The sequence below is a fragment of the Oculina patagonica genome, chromosome 5 (genome assembly GCF_052425735.1).
Source record: "Oculina patagonica isolate OP01 chromosome 5, crgOcupat, whole genome shotgun sequence".
NCBI lineage: Eukaryota > Metazoa > Cnidaria > Anthozoa > Scleractinia > Oculinidae > Oculina > Oculina patagonica.
The window spans coordinates 17107538-17128116 of NC_135762.1; the positions used below are offsets into that span (position 1 = coordinate 17107538).

At 36.8% G+C, this 20579-nt stretch overlaps 1 protein-coding gene across 5 annotated transcripts; it reads right to left on the reverse strand.

The window, feature by feature from the left end:
- Window positions 1–279: 279 nt before the first annotated feature.
- LOC144653040 (uncharacterized) lies at window positions 280–18593 on the reverse strand. Of its 5 annotated transcripts, XM_078512951.1 has the most exons (7): window positions 18549–18593; window positions 18245–18448; window positions 9940–10817; window positions 5053–5254; window positions 3671–3865; window positions 3039–3205; window positions 280–2564 (listed from the first exon to the last, which is right to left on the reverse strand). In XM_078512951.1, exons 2-7 carry the CDS (start codon window positions 18249–18251, stop codon window positions 2025–2027), a joined length of 1989 nt encoding a protein of 662 aa, XP_078369077.1. In that variant the 5' UTR covers window positions 18252–18448; window positions 18549–18593; the 3' UTR covers window positions 280–2024. The 5 variants fall into 5 exon arrangements, with proteins under 5 accessions (XP_078369077.1, XP_078369078.1, XP_078369079.1 ...); XM_078512952.1 differs by lacking the exon at window positions 18549–18593 and having other exon boundaries at window positions 18245–18472; XM_078512953.1 differs by lacking the exons at window positions 18245–18448; window positions 18549–18593 and adding an exon at window positions 16647–16875.
- Window positions 18594–20579: the final 1986 nt, after the last annotated feature.

Consider the following 20579-nt stretch of genomic DNA (forward strand, 5'->3'; position numbering starts at 1 on the left):
CGTTTTCCCGAGCCTTCATAGAGCCCTTGGCACTGCTTGCGTGTTTACCCTTCGCGTTTTGATTGATTTTTCTGATGATCTGGTGTGATTTACTGCAATCATAAGAAACCGGGTAAAAGTTTGTCAGAATTTTGGGAAATGTCAGAAAATTGTGGCGGTTTTTTATTGGTCATTCTGTTCCGAGGTGTAGTGTGCAACAGGATAGCATAAGAAATGAACAGTTTTGAGAGAGGTGGGGAGTACGTGTTAGTTTAAAGTCGACGACACGTCATCCAATCATCAAAATTTTATTATCTATCACAAGAATGTGTTTACTTAGACTACATGAATGATTTCAACGGTAAAATACTTTTCTATAGCAATACGTATATTCATAAAAATAGCAGTATGCATAACATACACCTTTCTAAGTACTTTAAACATTACATCATTTCTAGTATTAATTGGTAACAGAACTCGGGGGTCTAAACACTCTCGTATCGGGGGTTCGAGGTTACACGGGTAAATTACTCTCTTAGATGGCGTGTACTGGTTTTTAATGCTGTTATTATTATTTTCTTCACAGCAGCTTTATTGAAAGTTTTACCCGATTCATGAGTGGGATAAAAATCCTTTCTGATGTAAGGTCGGGTAACAAATAAAGGCAAATAGGCAAAGAAAACTAAATATCAGTGGTAATCAAATAAAGTACCAAACGTCCCGTGTTGTGTTGTCCCGTCCCGTCTCTCCACTCCCCAGCCTCATAAAGTAATTCGTTACCAATTTACCGAGTTTCAACTGACTTTCCCATATACTTAAAAAATCCATGGTATCAGAGTGCAAACTCTCCTTAGTGGTCTCCATATATTTGATACAGTATCCGTTGGGAGAATTTCACAGTATGCCTTCCATGATTAGTTCCTGTTCAATTGTCATAGCCCGCATGACATTTCCCATTGATATTTTAAGATTAAATTAGAATCTAATCACTGGATGGTTATAACCGATATAGCGTTATATGGAACGTAATAATTATTAATTATATTTTTATCGTCATAAAATACTTACCTCACTAATATAAATCCTTTTGTTACAATAGAATTCTTAGTCGAAACATTTTTTGACGTTGTTTAGAAAACCTAGCCCGTACTCTCGGCTATGGATGAAATCCTGGCTTTAGTTTTTATTTAGCGAAAATGACCTTTATTAAGGACCTATTTTATTATAAGTATTTCATTAGTAAACTTTGTCTTACACAGTCGTTACTGAGGGATTCTGTTGTTGATACCTTTACTTAACAGGAATGTAACTTAATTTTTTAATTGGAGAGTGTTCAGTAGAAAGTAGAATGGCAAATTATAACTCATCCACTGACTTATTGAACCCGATCAGCGGACTTTCCAAAACTACGGCTTAATTTTCACTTTGTGAAATGTTAAACCCGACAAAATCCACGCACGCTTCGTTTTCTTTGCAAAAAAGAAGAATATTTCGGTAAAGAGAATTCACTTGAGTCCAGCTCTCTTGTGCATCACGTGACTTACTCAACCTAGTTTTTTAATAACCTGAAAACGAGGTTACTATACTGCACAATGTGTATTAAACCTTACGTACAGTGGGAAGATTAAGCATGACGTTTATTTTTCCCGCGAACGGCAAAAGTTCAACTTCTGCCGTCTGCTGTTTGGCGTTCGTTCGCAGAAATGAGTAGTTTTGTATTTGTCGTGAATGTGGAATTTTTTTTCCTATTTTTATGAGGGATTGATTTAAGAATTCGATAAAAAGGTAACAAAATGAAAGGCAAGCTCGTGTTTGCCATTAGCCGTATAACGTCATGCTTAATTTCTCTAGTTTCTTGAAGAAAAAAACGATAGATCTAGTAAAATATTCATATCTCATGTACAAAAAATCAAATAGTGAAATTTAATCTTGAGGTTAATCCTGAGAGTAACTTGCAATACGAACATTTTCGAGACCTCTGTAAAAAAATGTTATTATCCTCAAAACATGTACTTGGTAGTTGTCGCTGCATACTTTTTTTATGGTCACACGTCGACGTGTTCCTTTGTTCGTGGATAGCGAAAGTGATACATGTTATTTCTTGTGGGTGGTAAAGGACTTGTACTGGAAGACGACTCAGAAGAATGTCTGTTTAACACCTTTATCGAGTCGCGAACGTCTCTAAGATCAGTTTTCATTTTGCGGTAAATTTGATCCAAAGCATTCTCCAGTGATTCTACCTTGCCATGCAGAGCGTCAACAGGCATGTCACCTCGGTCTATAGGGTCACTTTCTAACCTTGATCGGAAGGTTGGAGACACGACGCGACTGTTCTCACCCAACTCGTGTAATTTGCAATGTGGCAAGTGATTACTGTGACTATTTGGGTACTTGTCTACCTGATTGTACGTTAGTGAGAGATGTTGAAGTTGGCCCAAGTTAGGCTGGCTGTCCTGCGAGTTAGGAGATGTGGGCCTCTGGGTTTGCCCATTGTTTGAAGGCCGCCATGAGTCAACTAGCCCTGCCTGTACTTTTCTGTTTTTATCCTTTTGGGGAGGTTCCACAGTTAGTTTCGCGGGTTGTTCCTGTGAACAATGAGAACAAAAATAGAGAATAGCTTAAGACGGAATCCATCAGGAAATCGAGAAATATTAATTCTAGTTGGACAAAAATCGAGTACCAGAATAATTTAAATCTTTACATTCTACCCTTTTTAAAGATGTGAGTAATTAACCGTGATAACACCAATAACTTACCAGAGCCTGAGAGAATGAATTTCAAAGTTCACAAGAACCATGTAAACTATAGGTAAAATCTCACGTGAGCTATATATATCAGTGATTCAGTGGAACTTCGAAAATTGTTTTCGATGTTTGGTGTTGTTAGAAATGATTTCTTCGATAAGATATTTGAAACAGTGACACAGTAAATAATTTTGGTACTTAATTTTGTACAATTAATACTCGAAGTCCTGGCGAATTTTATCTTAAGCATTCCTTTACTGTGTAAAATTGATGTACTTCTATTGGCCATGTCAGGAAACAAACGGGGTCACTTACTTCGAAAATAGTCGGCGGTGAGCCAAGGCTTTTTAATGAGCTCCGGCTGATGCGTCGTCCGCCATTTTGTTTCTGAAGCAAATGTTCCACGTTACCCACGCTTCTCGAGACATCAGTCAGCAACATGGCAATGTCATCGTTTAGAAAGAACTTCTTCCAGTAATCATCTGTTAAAAGAATATGTGTAACAAAAAAATAATAAACAAAAATTACTGAATATCATGATAAAATAAAATTCGTATAAAAAAGGCAATCATGTACTAATTTAAAAACCTTTAAAAACTACAATAGAAATTACAAGTAAAAATCTTCCAACGCTTACCTAAATAAAACTCTTGAAAATATTTTCAGTGTGTTTTAAAAATTTCAACATTTTCAGTGTGTTTTGTTTTCTCCTCAAAAATAAATTTCATTAGTTTGTTTCATGGTGTGTTTGTTTGTTTAAATGGTAACCCATCAAACCTCCAAATGACCAAAACCAGTCGCACCATGCTCCTATTCGGCCGACAATTATATTTTTGGGGGATTATTGTGGGTATCTTGGTTAAACTCTGGGCTGGGTGGTTTTGTTCAACGACAGAAAATAGAAAATAGAAATCAGTTTTTCTTGGCCCTCAAGCTGCTACACGTACCTCGTGACCAGCTTCTCCGTACCATCCTCCAGCGTCGAATGCGTTCCGACAGTTTGTGTTGAAGCAATCTTAGTTTCTGTGATTTTAACCAGTCATCCAACATCAGTGCATCCGCGTTCTCCATTATAAAGTGATGTAATCTCCACGTGCTCTGGATGCAGGTAGCAGCCAAGTTCTTTTTCTCTGACAGGTGTTCTACAAAGAATGTCAAAGAGTTGATTAATTTACTCTCAAATAAACCTATTTGATCAAATTTCTATTAAGCGTCTTTTGAATTTCTTGACTTCACACAAGTAATATACTGTCACGTATTCAACGCGTGATTGGTCGGGCTTGGATTGAAAAGCGCGGGAAATTGTTGGCGCGAGTTGTCTGACAGCCTGCGAGTGTTTTCCGTCAGCGTATTTGAGTCTGCGTAGTGTTTTTATAAAGCTTCTGCAGCTCCTGGCTTCTGTTGTTATTCTTTTCTTCAAAACCGTAAGAAACCAGTTTATTTAAATATTTGGTATGAAAGCCGGATTCTCTACAATTTCCCTAGAAGAAGTAGCGAAGAATGTCGCCGTAACTAAATGTGAGTCCGTGTCACTGTGCACTCTGTAATCAGGTGAGAACTTCATATGCTTCGCAGTAATCAGTGTGGTATAAAATTATTTCTAGCGGCAACTAAATACGTAACCTGAATATATTGCAGCTTTAAATAGTGTCAGCCCATTGGCCTGAAACTTTGTAATATTTGTAATATGATGTTAGCTATATATAAATTTATTTATTTATCTCTGAATGACTTGTATTCTAGCCCTGAGGTTCTAACGACTGGAAGAAACAAGATATTACTGAACACGATTCTCACATCAACTGGTAAGTTATAAAACAGTGTTGGTGTTTAGACAGTTTACTCTTAACAACAGCATTTCATGAAGCTTAGACATTCCCTCGATTCTTCTAGTTATTTACCCGAGTAAACTCAAAAGTAAGGAGTGAAAATATACGCGGGTTTTTTTAATCGTGATTTATACAATGCTTCATATGAGTGCTCTCGTGTCTCAGTCGTTCTCGACTCAGTCTAGCGTTCTTGTAGTTTAGGACCGAACATGCGCACACAGATGACCACTAGAGTCGCGAATCCTGCAGCGAACCCCTATTTGCTACGAAAGTTTTTACAGCAAAATATTCTAACAGAAAAGGAAAGAAAAAGACCTAAAAGAGAATATTTGCAAGTCGATCCTCAGATGAGAACAATTCTTGGGGTGATATAAAGGTATTCATAACCTACTACTTCGTTTGCATTTGCAACTCTGTTGTCGACCAGTTTTACAAATAAATAAAACTCGCGAAAGAAAGGTTAAATATATGAGACAAAGTGTCATATTAGGGAAGTATACCTGCGTTCTCCATGGTTGCTAGAATTCTTTTCTCTTGTTGTTTGAGTTGAAGTGCTTCATGTACGACACTAATGAAAAGTGCCATCAGGAATATTCCCAACACTGACGCAAACCCAACGAAGGCTCGGGCCAATAGAGCTTTCGGAACAACATCACCAAACCCAAGCGTTGTCATGGTGACAACAAGCATCCATACTGTGTCCTGTTGGCAGATTACAAGACGTGGTAAAATATTGCATTTATTACCCGACCAAAACAGCTAAGGGGATCAATAACTAATATCAACCAATCAGAATGCTTTTTTGCCCCTCTAATATTTCCCAAGTATTGGACCGGGTATAGTTTCTACAGCTCTTTTCTAATTGTAAAGTCGTGTAATAAGTATCTTATTGACGAATTAAATAGTCTTTTTTATACGGATATCGCTGCGCTCGATCCGTACTGTCAACATCACGGCCCTCGACCCTCTCGCATGGTTAATATGATATATGTGTACATAATCTCCTGACTCGTGATGTAACTTTTTCGAGAAAAAAGTTCGCCACGTAGGGTATTACTTTGTATCTTTTATTTTGCTGTATTGTCACATTATTTACTAGCTGCTTATTTGGTCAACCAACCTCCGTTTTAGATTAAAGCAGTTGACATTTCGAGTGTTAGCATGACGTCAAGGTTCGTTTGAATAATCAACCGAACTCGACGTTTACTATTAAATGGGCATTGAGGATGCGACATAAAAGGCGCTAACCTTTGTAAGGCTATTTCGAGAATCGAAATCAAACCATATTGGCAGGGAAAAAACTGCGTAGCGCAAATAATAACTTTGAACGTTGTTCAAAAAATATGCACCTAAAGATTTTAAATAATAACTTTCGAACCAAGAAAACGTATAATAGCTAGAAATTCGGACGCGTTAACGCTTACTATTTTACGATAAAAAAAGAGACTCTCTTCGTGCAAAAAAATAAAAGACTGCAGTACGGTCTGCACTTATAAGGCTCACTTTTAATAAAGTAGGTGCATGTTTTCTTAATTTACCACCCTTTTCTCGGTTAATTACGGTAAAATGAAAAGCAGTAGGATGGGTAATTTTATTGAGTTGGCCTTTGTTTCCTTTGCCGCAATACTTGTTCATTCAAAATGAAGCTTTTAAATTAACTCCGGTGCCGTTTGATCCTGAAAAACTGGCGGTAAGGTCGGCTATGAATGTTCTGCTGATTGGGAACATCATAACATTAGCTTGATTATTTTCAAACAAGCTGTTTGCATTTTAAAAGCATCGCCTACCCAGCAGTTCGATTTTCGTCAAGATTCTCTGCCAATAAATTCGAGTGCGGTTAAAGAAGGCTAAAATATGTTTACAGGACGAATAAACTTGCTTTTTTAAAGCATCCTCTTAGATGTTCTTAAAGTTTTTAAAACCCCGACGTAGAAAAAAAAAACACGATGCACAAAACAGAACATTCATTTCTAGAAAAAGTGAAGGCGGGTCTTTTGAAGTCTTCTTTTTGATATTGTTACTTATGTAGTGCCGACTAAAGTTCGCGAAGTGTTTAACAAGCGACATTGGAAAAACCAGCTGCCTGGTACTCACTGCTATACATGTTCTGATGTCTCAAATCCTGATTATATGACGGATCCTAGCGACTTTTCAAGAAGTTTATTTCAGTTGTTACATTCCGTTCCGTAGTGTTCTCTAACTTTTACTTATTTTTTCAGTCTCTCAGCGTAAGTCGACGAGTAAAATATATTATTAAAATCCTTAATGGACTTAATGGAAACGACATCCTCGGTAGCACGTACCCTTTATAGTGCCGACCTCTGGGAGGTTGATCGTATCTGAAATGAATTCATGAAATGGTGTTTTTTGCACGTGAATTAGTTTATAGGGTGACCAAAACAGTAAATTTTTCGTTTTTTGTTTCTTTTCAGATCATATAAAATACTATTCCGTACGAAAACCAACTTAAAGCACCTTGTAAAAATATGTTAACATCTGTTTGCTGAAAATGATTATAAGCCAAATATTGCCGTGTTGTATTTAGTTTTAGTTTTTTTTTATTTTTTTTTTTTTTTTTATTAAATTTTTGGCATGTGAAAAGAACATTTTTATGCTGGAACCAAAATATAGAAAAATCTGGCTGTGTACACATTAGAGCTAACACGTGTGCTAAAAGGTCAGAAAAAAAGTTGTGTTCGTTATTAAAGCTAAAGAAAAGACCGACAGCAAATAAACGGCTGATTTTGTTATCAGTCTCAATTATTATGACCCGTTGCTTTGCATAATAAAGGTTTAATATTCAATACAAGACCCTGCATTATCATGTGAACTGAAATTTGCTCAAACATACTCATTATTCTTATGTTATTATTATTCTATATGTAAAACTAACAGTTTTGGTGAAACCAGGTGGAACATTGCAGTGCCACGATCTTTCAGGTTTCACATTTCTTAACGGAAAAATCGAATTCGAAAAAAATATATATGTTATAATCGGTACCGAATTGTTGTTCTCTGCACGACTGTTGTGCTAAGTTAGCTTTAATGGCTGCTGAATCAACGGGAGATTACTGGACAATTACTCAAAATTTGCTTCATTCTGTGCCACCACACGAGGCAGGGCCCCAGGCTAGGCCCCAGGCTGTTCTGATATTCGTAAAACGAAAAAAAGAACGATCTTTACTAATTTGGAACTGCGAGGGGTTCGTTTGGGAACAAAAAATTATAACCGTCTTAGCCAGATCGAATGTCCGGCGCGTTGTTTAAATAATAAAAGGTTTTGTAATCTTTGTACAGTATATTTTGTGCAGGTAATTTGCATGTTATTACATTAAATTAACAGAATGGTGTGTTATCGATCGAGGTTATTTCCTACTGTTTCGCGATACAACATGTACAGAGAATAATTAACCGATTGTTAGAAGATTACTTTTTTGCGTTTGGCGATGGATCGATGTTGAAACTGAGAAACGCACTTAATCCTGCTAGCTGGAACATTTTTCAAATTCCATGTTGTTTTTCGACACTCCGAAAAGGAGTTTATAGTTGTCGTAGTTCTTTACTTTGCAACGTTAGTTTCCGAAAGACTATAATTTCGAATTTCTTACTTATTAATGAGCGTAGCTACGAAGGGTTTCCTAACCAACTTCTAATATTGGACAGTTGTGGATTTCTCGAATACCAAAACAATAGCTCGAAGCCATTTCGATAGCTATTATTGCCTGGAGCGTGGTATTGTTATAAAATGTTAGCGAAACAATCAAGCTTTTAGAGTGAGCCGTTTTATTGTTTCTTTAATGCTTTACAGCTCCCCATGCATTACCACCGACATGTGTATTCCAATTAAGTTTCTTTTCACGCTTATGAGACCAATTATCGACTTCTAGTTGCATAACCAAAACACACAAAAAGTGTAAATTCGGCCATTAATGGAAGCATCTTTTCACTCCTTTTTCGCACAGTTTAGAATATGGGTAAATTAGTTATTATGTTTTTTTTTTCTTTTTCTAAGCTCTCATACCGTCGATAGACGACGTGCAAAACGTTTTTTCTTTAATTTTTTCGTACTTTAGTCAGGTAGAGCGGGAACTTAACACCGACATCGAGTCGTTTGACCTTGTTTGTTCGCACGTCATTACGAAGAAGAAGGAAAAATTAATGTCCAGAAAAAAAGGTCCTGTTGCTGTTAACGAAGAATAAGTGTTTGCACCTTAAAAGCCACCCAAAAAGAATCTCGACTAAGTGTCAGTTGAGTCTGCTCTGAAATACATGCAGATCACGAATTATTTTTGTAGCGCGAAAAACGAGTATATTATGATGTCATCGTTGCTGGTTTGTTTTTGAAGAAGAAAAGCGTTCCTTAAATTCTTTTTAATTTAAAGGTCCAAGTATCTTTTCCTGTCCGCGAGTACAGGCTCGCGATGGAATTTTCCGATAGGAAAATTACGTGTGGTTTGTTGACAAATTTCAATATCTCTGCGTAAACTCTTTTCAACTCAGGTCAACGGAGTTTTATTGCGAGATACAAGCACAGGATTTTCCGCATCGTTTCCGAAGTGAATTTTCTTTTGTTAATATGTTATGACAGACAGACGAAAAAGATAAACGTTGGACTAGTTTGTTGTGTGTGTCAGTATTCAGGCGCGAGGTCGCTATCAGACGAGATAGGGAAATAGAGTGTTACTGAAAGATAAGCGTAGGTCAGCTGCTCAAGAAATTGAATTTTTCTCGTTCATCAACCGTGGGGTGGGTTAATTTGCCAGAAGCGCTTTGTTTAAGAGAAAAGTAACTCGGAGTAGTACAAAGAAAACTTATTAGAATTACAATAGAGGTTGGGTGATGAAGAGCTATTCAATTTTTAATCACTTTTGCCCCAGCTGTGGTAGATGCTTTATGATTACTCAGATAAAACATTTTGCGCTATACAAATGCACGAAATGTTGATGCGTGTCGAATCTTTACGCAGTAAGACGCGCATGCAATTCATGATCGAAAAAAAGCTTCCATAATGTTTTAGTTAGTAAGCTAGTTCTGCTAAACATATAAAAAGGCTCAATTTCAATAAGAGTAATTTTAAAGGTCTTCGGAGTCAAAGAGTTGAAATTGAAACCATTATTTTGTCAAAACAAACGTTTGCCGAAGAAAAAATACCTCATTTTCAGCACGATAAGAGGAACTTGCCTGCACCGGTGAATAAATACGTCAAGAGTAAACTAATTATTGATTCAAAAATCTGCATTTGGCTGTGTAATGAATAGATCACCCGATGAAAGCGCTCAAGGCGGCTTAAATGGCCATCTAAGTAAAGCTCCAAGTTTGTGTTAAGATCAGAGCGCATTAATGATTTTAGCTTAAATATACAGACCGATTTTAAAAATCATACTCACCAAATACGTGTTGTGAGCCCTGTCAATAACGTAGACAAAATATCCTCCCAAGAAAATATTAAGCGAGTAAAATGTAAATATCAGTCTGAAAGGAAACTTCAAAAAATAGGCCTTCACCAGGAAGATGGACGAGATCTCTGTTTGAGTCACTGAGGCGAACAATGCCGTAGCTTGATTGTCCACAAACATGTTGTGTTCTTTCATATACTTGGCGATCAAATATAACCTTAAAAACACCAAAAGCTGAAGTTCATAAGGCATGCCGTAGTAATCAAACAGGGGAGGAACATGAAACAGACAGATAGCCACTTCGAGCAAACAGCTCGGGAACAGCGACGTCATGACGAATTTCTCTGATTCGTGGTAAATATTCCTCACAACCAAATAGCTGAGTTCGTTCACGTTCATACGATAAATTGTCACGGAGGTCAAAAGCGATAAAACCGACAGCGTCGACTTCACTACCACAGCTGCAAGTCTAAACGGATTATTAAAAATCGTCCGCAAATCGTTTGGTGACAGATTTTCGTTCGTGTCTGTTCCCCTGATCGTGAGTTCTATGTCCACAAGCGCTAGAACAACCGAGAGAAGTCCCATGGCACAGGCAGCAGAAGACAGCATCTTTATTTTCCGCTTGAAAAATTTCTTAGCTTCGTCGCTTTCTCTGAAAGATAGTATCGTCTGATCAAAGGCATCAAGCCTGGCAGATATTTTACGCGTTATCGCTTTCTTGCGACTCTTGGACTTTTCTGTAGAGTTAGGAGACGAAATTCCAGGCTGAACACTGACGCAGTTCGCTCGTCGATGACTGTCCATGACCGTTGTGGTCAAAGTGATGTTTCTTAATTGTATGTTATCTGTCGCTGTTGGTGTTTGCTCTGTGGAGAAATCCATTGGGAATTGGTTAGAATGTTAAGTACCGACATAGATGGACAGCATTAAACACATGAACATTAACAGAAAAATCTTATTGCCTGTAACTAAGCCAGCGGTATTTTTCACGCGACTTCACACACAATAACGCAGTACGCAGCGTGTTTTCGCAAATACTAGCCAATAACGTGGGGCTTTTCGATTTCAAACAGTCAATAACCACAATTACATTAGAACAAGTTAAACCCTACTGAGTTATAAAGGATCAGCTGCCCGCAACTATGGGCTTAGAATAAGTAATAATAACTTAGTGAAAAACATTTTTCATGCAATTCGTTGTATTCTACAGGTTTTAATCATTTTCTCTCTGTAAAATTTCTTGAGCTTTAAAAATACCAAGTAAACTTTATCGGCGCAGCATAAAAAGGTTATGGTGAAATAAATTGAAAGCGAACACATAGTAGCGAAACCACTGAAGGAGGAAGTTATTTTTAATATTTCATAGTCATATTTGTTTACTTTTTCTATTTACCACAATTACAATCAACTTCACAAGGATGTGACTAACAACCACAGAGAAAAATAAAGGAAAAACGTTTTTATTTACTACAAAATGTCACTTCAGGAGAAATGCTGGAGCTCACGTGAATTTACTGTGATCCTTTTTCATGATAATTGCGAAAAAAAATAACTCGAAAACTCTTACAAATCAAGAGAGGAAAATACATGCAAACACTGAATTTACTGTGATCCTTTTTTGCATAGTTGTAAAAAAGCATACTCGAAAACATACTTTCGCTCCTATCTGTTATGAGAACTTACAGTAGATCTTACTGAAATCAAGGGAGGAAAATACATATAAACACTGAAAATAATCGAGGAATCTATAAAACAACAAGCAATGAACAGTGGTTCACTGTTTAAAATATTTGTAATTTATCATTTCAAGAAGAAAGTGTCAGATACGTGTTTCGTCGGTTTACTATCTCAATTGTTATTTAAAGTAAAGTAGACTAAGCTGTCGCGGTGTAGGCTCAGAAGTACAAGAATGACCGCAAATTAAAAATGGCGTGCTAGAGTGAAAGGAATGGAAAAAAACAACAACTCCCGACCAGATTATTCATTCAGTATTGCGGCATAGCTGACCACAGTTTTTCTCTTCAATTATGAATTAATTCTTTACCAATACTGCAGTGGTTACTACAATTAAAATGAATAACAAGAATTTCTTTCGAGTATATGTTTAATATATACAACCCACGCGGCAGACGAATATTGCCAATTGAACGGTGAACCCAGGTTTCAATAAGCGCCACTGAAATTTTCTTTTTCAATCCTTTTATGCCGAATCCAAACGAAATTTGTTCGCCCACATTTTTAAATCCTCGAAAAATCGTGGCGAACTCATTTTTTTAATTATTTTTCGCTGATCATTTTTTGTTATGACAAGCTAGTAAAACTGCTCATCAGTGAACAAAAAAGGCTCTTAATAATGACCTGCCTTATTCTTACAATTTGAATGATAACTCAGGTTTTTTTGTATAAACAGCTGCGGGCCTACATGGGTATCAACGCGCCCGAATAAGTTCTATTTTGACTGGAATTTGGGAAGACAATTGTGTTTTTCTTTCCACCAATTTTATATGTGGAAGCTTTTAGGTTTTCATGCTCATCATTCGCTAACACAAGCAGTTTATATGGCAGAGTTTCTTTTAACTAATGATCGGGAAAGACTTAAATCGGCAGGATATAAATGCACATGAATTCAAGCGGTCGTAATAGATATTCAAATTTGTTTCCGAGTATGATGGTTGTTGATTAAAAAGGGTGGCTCATTATCTCAGGGGTTGTATTAAAAGAAAACCTCTGTGTTTTGCATTGGGGATAATCGAAGGCCACTCATACGTCGAACTTCCAGTTTCAAAGCGTCTAAAGGCGGTCTTACGCAGGAAGTAAAATATTATAATAATTGGCATACGCAAACAAAAGATTTGTTTTCAAAACCTGAGGCCAGATCTTAGGCATAAATGTCCTAGATTATAAATATTCTATATTGCAGGCTGCTCAACTTAATACACTTGACAGGAACGATGACAAAGCCAAAAAACTGCCTCCGTTGGAAGTACATGCACTAATGATGCATCAATAATGCATGGAGCAAATGCAGGAAAGTAATAATTAAAACAAAGCAAACAATCGTCAAAAATGACAATCGATCAATGAGAGATGATTCTTATTATAAAACCAGAAAATTTTCTTATTACTTCAACTTCAACCGACACCTTTTTCTCATTTATAATCATGATGTTTAATAGTAAAGGTTTGTGCGAGAATAGGTCAACAGACCTGATAAATAACTGTTGCAAATCTGTGCGGGAACGAATAAGAATCGAATAAGAAACACTTTAGCAGGAAAAAAATCCTTCTACTTTAGTTCGAAATTCAAAATGTACATCCAATTGCTGTTTTAGACTTTTTGCTTAGTCTAGCTATATATCAAGACTTGGTGTTCCATAAAAACTCGCCAATTTGATAATATAAACCCACTTCATCTTACCTTCTGACATCGCCATTTAGCCGGCTTCGAACGGACTTACAGCACCGCCGAGCATTTAGTTGTAGTACAATTCAGGTTCATCTGCACCGTTGATCGCGCTTGCTATGAATTCGATTCAGGTTTGACATACAGTATACTTGGTTTGCAAGATAAGCCCCCTTCATTTCTTTACCTGTTTTAAAGTGTTTCTCACAGTCTGCAGGGTCGTGTACTGTTCGTGTAATAACGGTGGCTGCTCATAACGAATAACATCTGGGCCGCCGCATGCTTAAATGGCCGCACAGTTATTTCTCATTAAAAATTTACAGCATTTCAATTCGTAACGTTTGAAATGTCAGCTTTGTTTCACCGTAATAGGTTAGGCCGTTCCGAAAAGAGTTATTATTCATTTGCTGATGCTAATAGACGTATCCTAAAATTACTTGAAAAAATAAAACTCTGATTTGAATTCAAGCCCACTGAGAGGTTCTTCTGATCGAACTTATTAAGTACTATACTTACCAATTCAACGGCGATTGGTTCCAGTGTAAAGAGCTTTAAAACCGCCATCCTCCACGACAGAATTTAGAATTTCTATTGATCCCGTGTGTTGTTATAATGAACGATTTATCATTATAATGTTCTGACGGGCTACAAAAATCGCTGTAATCATTGAAATGGCCCCTAGTCCAAAAACTGCGGAGTAGCTGACTTGTTTCAATTCGCAATTTTTATAATGCATGGCTTAGCCTTTTATGTAAACAGCTCGCAACATTTTCTGTCTGTTTGTAATCGGAGAAATAATTGGTTGAAAAAACACAACTAATTTTATTGATTTAAGACATTATCGATTTTCTGTCGTAAAGAAAAGCGTCGCGTGCAAATTAATGGTATTTGTTTTGAATCACCAATATCGAAAATTGAAATTCGCAGATAATAAACACACATTTTGCGAGTTGCGCCGCAAAATATCCGCACGTGTTAAATGTTAACCCATCGAATAAGGCGTATATATATGGGGCAAATTCTCCAGGGAATTCTAGGGAGCGTGTGAGGAGGTAAAGAGAGGACATTAAATTTGGCCCTGTTTTTACTGCTGATTATAAAATGTTTTAGTGCACCCTAAATAAATGAGCGTTTTTGCTCGAGCTGGGGACGATCTATAGTAAGTTGTCTTCCGTTCTTACGTATAGGATCCTGATTCAAATGCATTATTCACGGAGTTTATTATAGAGTACCAAGACTCAGAAAAGGCGGACCACTCGTACAGCGAAACAGAACAAAAATCTGTGAAGTTTATTGTAAATATAGTTCAACCGCGTGGCTGCTAATTTTTCTTTTTTTGCTTATAGCAAACTAGCAAATGTTTCGTGCAAAAATATACGTCTTTAACGATTTTTTCCAGGATTACTAGAGAACTGCACTGTACGAGCACTTGATGATGATAGATTGTTTACGTAACCATGCATGGTTACTAATGCAACTGGAGGAAGAAAATAAATCGCGCAGAAAATCACCTAATTAGATTACCGAGAGAAATTTTCACGATTTAACGAAAATTCGCGATCGCGCTGTTCGTCTTTAAAATAATAGCGACCTTTAGATTTGACTACGAGTACGAAATCGAGTACGAGTACGACTTTGGAATTTCAAGACAATTTTATTCCCCGAACATATAACTCTTTCCAGTTGCTGACTAACACATAAATAAACGTAAGGGATAAAATTGGTGTGTTACGTAATTATATGACGCACACGAATTTGGTTTGAAACCTCGTTCTCGTACTCGTGGTCCAATCTAAAGGTCGCTCATCTCTATATTAAGGCTACCAGATAGTGTAGATAGTGAGCGGGGAAATATTAACAAAAATGAAAGTTAACATGCCACATCAAATGTCGTCCCTACCTACCAGTATCAATTAGTATCTGTTGTTTCTTGACTGTCCTCGAGATAATCGCCAGATGGACAAATTTGGTGTGGTATTGCGGTTGTTTATGCGCAAAATTAACTGAAAGCATAAAAGCTCTGTACAATCTTTAAATTTTAAGCTACCCGGTACTTTGCATACGAATAATCCAGTTGTAAGCCCATGAGCCCTAAATTAACAATGGAAACCACAAAACCAATTTTATGGAATTTACTTTATATTTTTGAGTTTGGTTAAATGCATGTATCACCAGCTATCAGAACAAACTTTTAAAAATGTTATGTTTGTCCTAACATAGATGAGAAAGGACGCCTCGGCGTGACCGAGATAAAAACTGTTTAAAAGTCCGCGCCCCTACAGTATGGCAGTCCCTCAGACGTGAGCTCATTATGCCAATTTAAGTAATGTGTTGGTTAAATTAAATTTAATTACATTGTAGGTCTTGTTGGATTCGCCACAATTAAAGGAAGTAAGCCGGTTATAACAAAAACAAAGCGGTTAATGCCAAAATGACAAACAAACATAATTGCCACGGAAGATGAGGCCGTATTGCAAATCCCGATAACGTGCTTGCTTCGATAATGATTTCAACCGACAGCTTAACAACATGTTTTCTTCTGAGCGTTTGCCAAAAAATATGTTAGTTCACTGTCGGAACTGTTTCTACATACGACAACAAATAAATAATATTTCAAAAGTGTTGAGTTCTTAACAAAAATGTAGATCAATTCTACTACAATTTGAAATGCAAGAGTTATTTCGTGCTGTTTTAGAGTTTCTGTCTAGTTGTAGGTGGTACTATACAACCAATTGTTATTGCTGTTTTGCTTAGTCCTGCTGCTCAACCCCATTGCCTTCAAACTACAACCAAAAAATATATAACAACAGACTTGCAACAAGCCTGAATTTCAGCAGTAATCTCTGGTCGCTTATTCCGGAGAAATAGTAAGCGACCGTGCAGAGAGGACAGGACGGCTGAAATTCAGGGTTTACCTCCGTGTAAGAACCTGTGAAATTTTTCTTTGTTTTGGAGCTATTGTTTTACTGTCTACCTTGTTTCGAGGTTCTTTGTTGTCTTGGTCGTTCTTTGGTTTACGTGACTGATGGATTTTACGGGTTCTTACACGGAGAATAAGCCAAAATTCAGGATAACTTGCGGCCAATAAGTAATATTTTGAAAGATTTCTTCGTTTACAAACTTCCATTTCAATCTAGACACTTTTTGTACTCTTATTCGACTTCCTGTTATTGTACTCAGTCCTGCTACTCAAACTCGTCGTGTTCATTTACAAAAAACGCCAATTTGGTGATAATTCGCTTTTTCTAACCTTAGATTCGTAGTTTAATAACTACCATTCAGCCTTACCTACCTTGCTAGTCGTAAGCAATCTACCATGTCATGTTAGTTAATAAGCAGCCATCAGTCGATCCGCTGTGTAGCATTATAAAGCGGCATCAAAGATGTTTTTCAAATTGAACTTTACATTTATCCACCAAAAACTGCGCGGATTTTCCTTCCTTTAAAATTTACTGAACGACAATTAGGTTGCAATTGTTTTCTAAGTTAGGCTCATAGCGGTTGTAGCCCTCTCACAGTGAATCACCCGTACGCGTAATATCAATACAGTAATTTGTCATGAAAAATTTACACATTTACAATTCTATTCGGAACAGTGCCAGTTTTCTTAATCGGTTAAGCTGTTTGCTAGCACACTGTAATTGTGCTATGAATATTGTAATTTGTACCTACTTAAAGCGTTTGTAGCATGTTTTATGCTTTAGTAATGTGCTGTAATGGCGTTTTATAATAAAGTAAATTTAAATTCCATTAGCGCTGGGCCATTAGCTGCGCTCATAAATGGTTTCTTTAATCTGTAAAAGCAGGCGCGCCGGTTCAGGTTGCCTCCTGTTTAATGGCTTTTATTATTCCTTAAAAAAAAAAAGCTTTCAGTAGTAAAGTAGTGTTGCCAACATGACAGGAAATAAAATTACAGTGTCGGTAGCTTGAAGCATTGCAAATCATAATAAACTGCTCGCTCGTCTCGATGGCAATTTTCGCGGGTTTAAAACAATGACTTGTGGTAAAGTACAATTATGGATCTTCATGGGAGTCAACAGTTGAACAACTATTGGAGATACAGCCGCGGAAAACGAGGATCAATTTCTTTGAAAAGTTTTTGGTTGCATGGTTCTTTAACCGGCTCAAGAAGGAAAAAAATAAAGGGAAGAGACTACGTATTTGCGCTTCGTGAAATGTTTTTGGACATTCGTTTTGCTTTTTGTTTGTATGCTTGTTTTTTTTTTAATATCATAAAATACTAAACATTTTCCATATAAGGACATCTTATGCAAATTAATGCGAAACGGATCGGTTGAGATAATAATCTGTGTCTTTGTAGATGTCGTTTTATATCGCTTCGAACCATGTTTTTAGTCAACTTTGGAAGGTGGATTTCTGCTTTCAAATAAATATAATGCTGGCGAAATATTCATCCTTACTCGATTGTTTATTTTGACGGTAAGCAATAAGTGCCAGTGGAGCAACTTTCGGGTTTCAGAGTACTTGTACAAAAGATGTTACATTTTTTTGTTTCCACGACACACCAGATAATTTTTCGTGCAATTTGTTTTCAAATTTTTTGCAACACTTCTTCCAAGAAAAATTATCTAGTGTTAAAAATTGGGTTCAGTACACATTCCGCAACGATTGCGCAATTTTGTAGGTTTTTAGAGGGTGTTAACCCAGGCAACGTTTCGTTAACTTGTCTCGTAACGTACTAACAGTTTAACAGCGCTCTTACACCTTAAGGTCCATTTTAAGTGTTTAGATATATATACCAGCTAATCTACATCGTTTTGACCAAAAACAGTGCCAAGAAGAAGTGATCCGTTTGACGATGACCATGCGTTTTTCTCTTAGATTACAACAAATTTGCAAAGTGCGTTTAGTATCCTTAGCCTTGCTCACCTGCCATCGCTGGCTACTTGGATTATTTGCGCTTTGATGGTGTGGATACGCTGGAATAGGAACGCAGATTGCTGTACGTATTACTGAGCTATTCACCGTCCTTTGTTGGTGTACTTAGCTTTTACGGGCCAGCGTAGAATCCTTTTGTGTTTAATGGAGATAGTACTGTACTGGCACAGCTGCAGTAACGTTTTCTAAGAATCTCTGAAAAAAAGATGATAAAAAGATTGTTGTGCGAATTAATGTATTTACACTGAGACAAAAAAAAAAACAATAAAAGGTTGCTGTCTTAGGTTAAACTTACCAAACCGTTCGCCAAACGAAATTGAAAACCATAATTGATTACTGTACGGGTTTGAGTCGACTGCTGAATAGTGACAAGTAGTAAATGTATGCTAAACTGTTTTCTTCTGAAAATAAGTTTGTGTTAACACGTCAAACTATACTTGTAATGATGCCTTATCATGTCACCGTCTCGACCAATCATAGCTGTTATTAAAATACTTGTTTAACACGTTACAATCATTTTGGCTTTGCATTCTGTCGCCCATGTGTCGTGTAACGAAAGCAAACGCATCTGTTGTCGAATTGAAGTGCTTTGTTTTGATGAAAGGAAAATGCCAGTAAAAATTTGATGACGACAAGGGCTATTTGAGCATATCCTACTGAAAAGTTGGGAACTGAATTCTGTCTTTTCCGGAATGCTTCCAATCAAGTTTATGCCTTTTTTTAAAAAAATGATCCGTTTTAACTTCGGATGTTCGTATATTAACTGCTCAATTCAATTTATTTGCATTCATATGCAAACAAAGAGTAGTATCATATCAGACCAGAATGTGGGTATTAAAGATTTCCATATCTACGTCATCGAATACTGGGGCGCAAAATGGATTCGAAAATGGGACAACGAACGCAGGAGCGCTTATGGGAATATTTTAAACAACATGCATGACGGGACAGAATGGACCACTTTATTTTCACCTGGAATCGTCGAATGGCAAACAAATACCGAAAAAAGAAAAGGAAAAAAGGCAGAATAGGCAGAAAGCTAGCAACTGCGTCGAAAAGTAGATAAATACGATCAGTCAAAAACTTTCGTTGCTTTTCCTACCCACTAGTATTTCGCTACAAAGATACAAGGTGATAGATCCTTATTCGTTATGGCCGTGGCTAATTAAGACGTCATAACTTTAATAAAAAATGTTTAAAGGAAACAACTAACATAGTGATGGTTTGCATTACATATATAGTCTATTTTGACAGCAAGAGCTGGAATATCGCTGCTCTTATCTGACAACCAACTAACGTACTCATTCTTAAAGTGCATATGAAGCGAATTTTTTTTCTACACAATTGAAAAGTTTACTGTTCGAAATGCAACTAGAACTCTGCGATAAAAATTGTCGATTTCAAGCCTTGAAATTTGCACATTTTAGCCTTCAAAAGTGGCACTTGAATCGCGCGGCCAAAATACCACGTGACATCAAGTTGTGACGTCACACTGTGTCTTCAGGTTCGACCAAAATATACATCATGAAGAATGGTTAGCGTGTTTAAGGGGAACGAGTTTAAGGCAAATAAGCCCAGATGACATTCTAGCCGAGCGAGATGAAAACCCACCTTTGAAAAATTGACGATGAATTCTCGAAACAGCGGGCAGCAGTCCAACAATAATGGCCCGTCGAAGTCGATATAATTCGGTGAAGAAATACAGTAAAAACCCGCGAGTAAGAACCTAACATTTAAGAACCTGTTAGACTAAAATTTGCAAGATAGACCCCATTTTTATAAGAACTTATTTAGCCTCAAATTTGGAAACAGGTTCTAATTTTCTAAAATTGGTTAAAAAAAATTTACTTTTGGGCAATAAGTTTGGACAAAGCATTACTGTACGTGTATATAATGTCATATTCTAAATGATAAGTGCTTCATTTTAACATAAGCACTTACTGGTATGTGGTATGCAAATTGTATACAAGGAATAGGCCGAATACCACTAAAAGTTTTATTAGCATCAATGTAAATTTTCTTTAGAAAATAAGAACCTATTAAGAACCTGAATAGCTTAAATTTGTGTTAATCACCATTTATATAAGAACCTGTTTAGGCTTACCTGGAAAAATTAGGTTCTTACTCGCGGGTTTTTATATTTTTAGCGATAGAGAAGTTTGGATCTGTTAATTGAGAGCTAATTTTGTCAGTCGAGAAATTTTCATCGGTCAAGAATTAAAACATGTATAACTTCCTTAATGAAATGCCCGAGAAACTCCTGCTCTTGTGTGCTTAAGTTAGTCGCGTCGTTTTTAAACTGCTAAAAAATTAAATTAGTGTTAGC

Coding starts and splice junctions, on each gene's coding strand:
- LOC144653040 (XM_078512950.1), bottom strand. Junction 5,255..9,939: donor GGGCTCACAACACGTATTTG/GTGAGTATGATT, acceptor ATCTGCCAACAG/GACACAGTATGGATGCTTGT. Junction 3,866..5,052: donor AGCAACCATGGAGAACGCAG/GTATACTTCCCT, acceptor CATTCTTTGTAG/AACACCTGTCAGAGAAAAAG.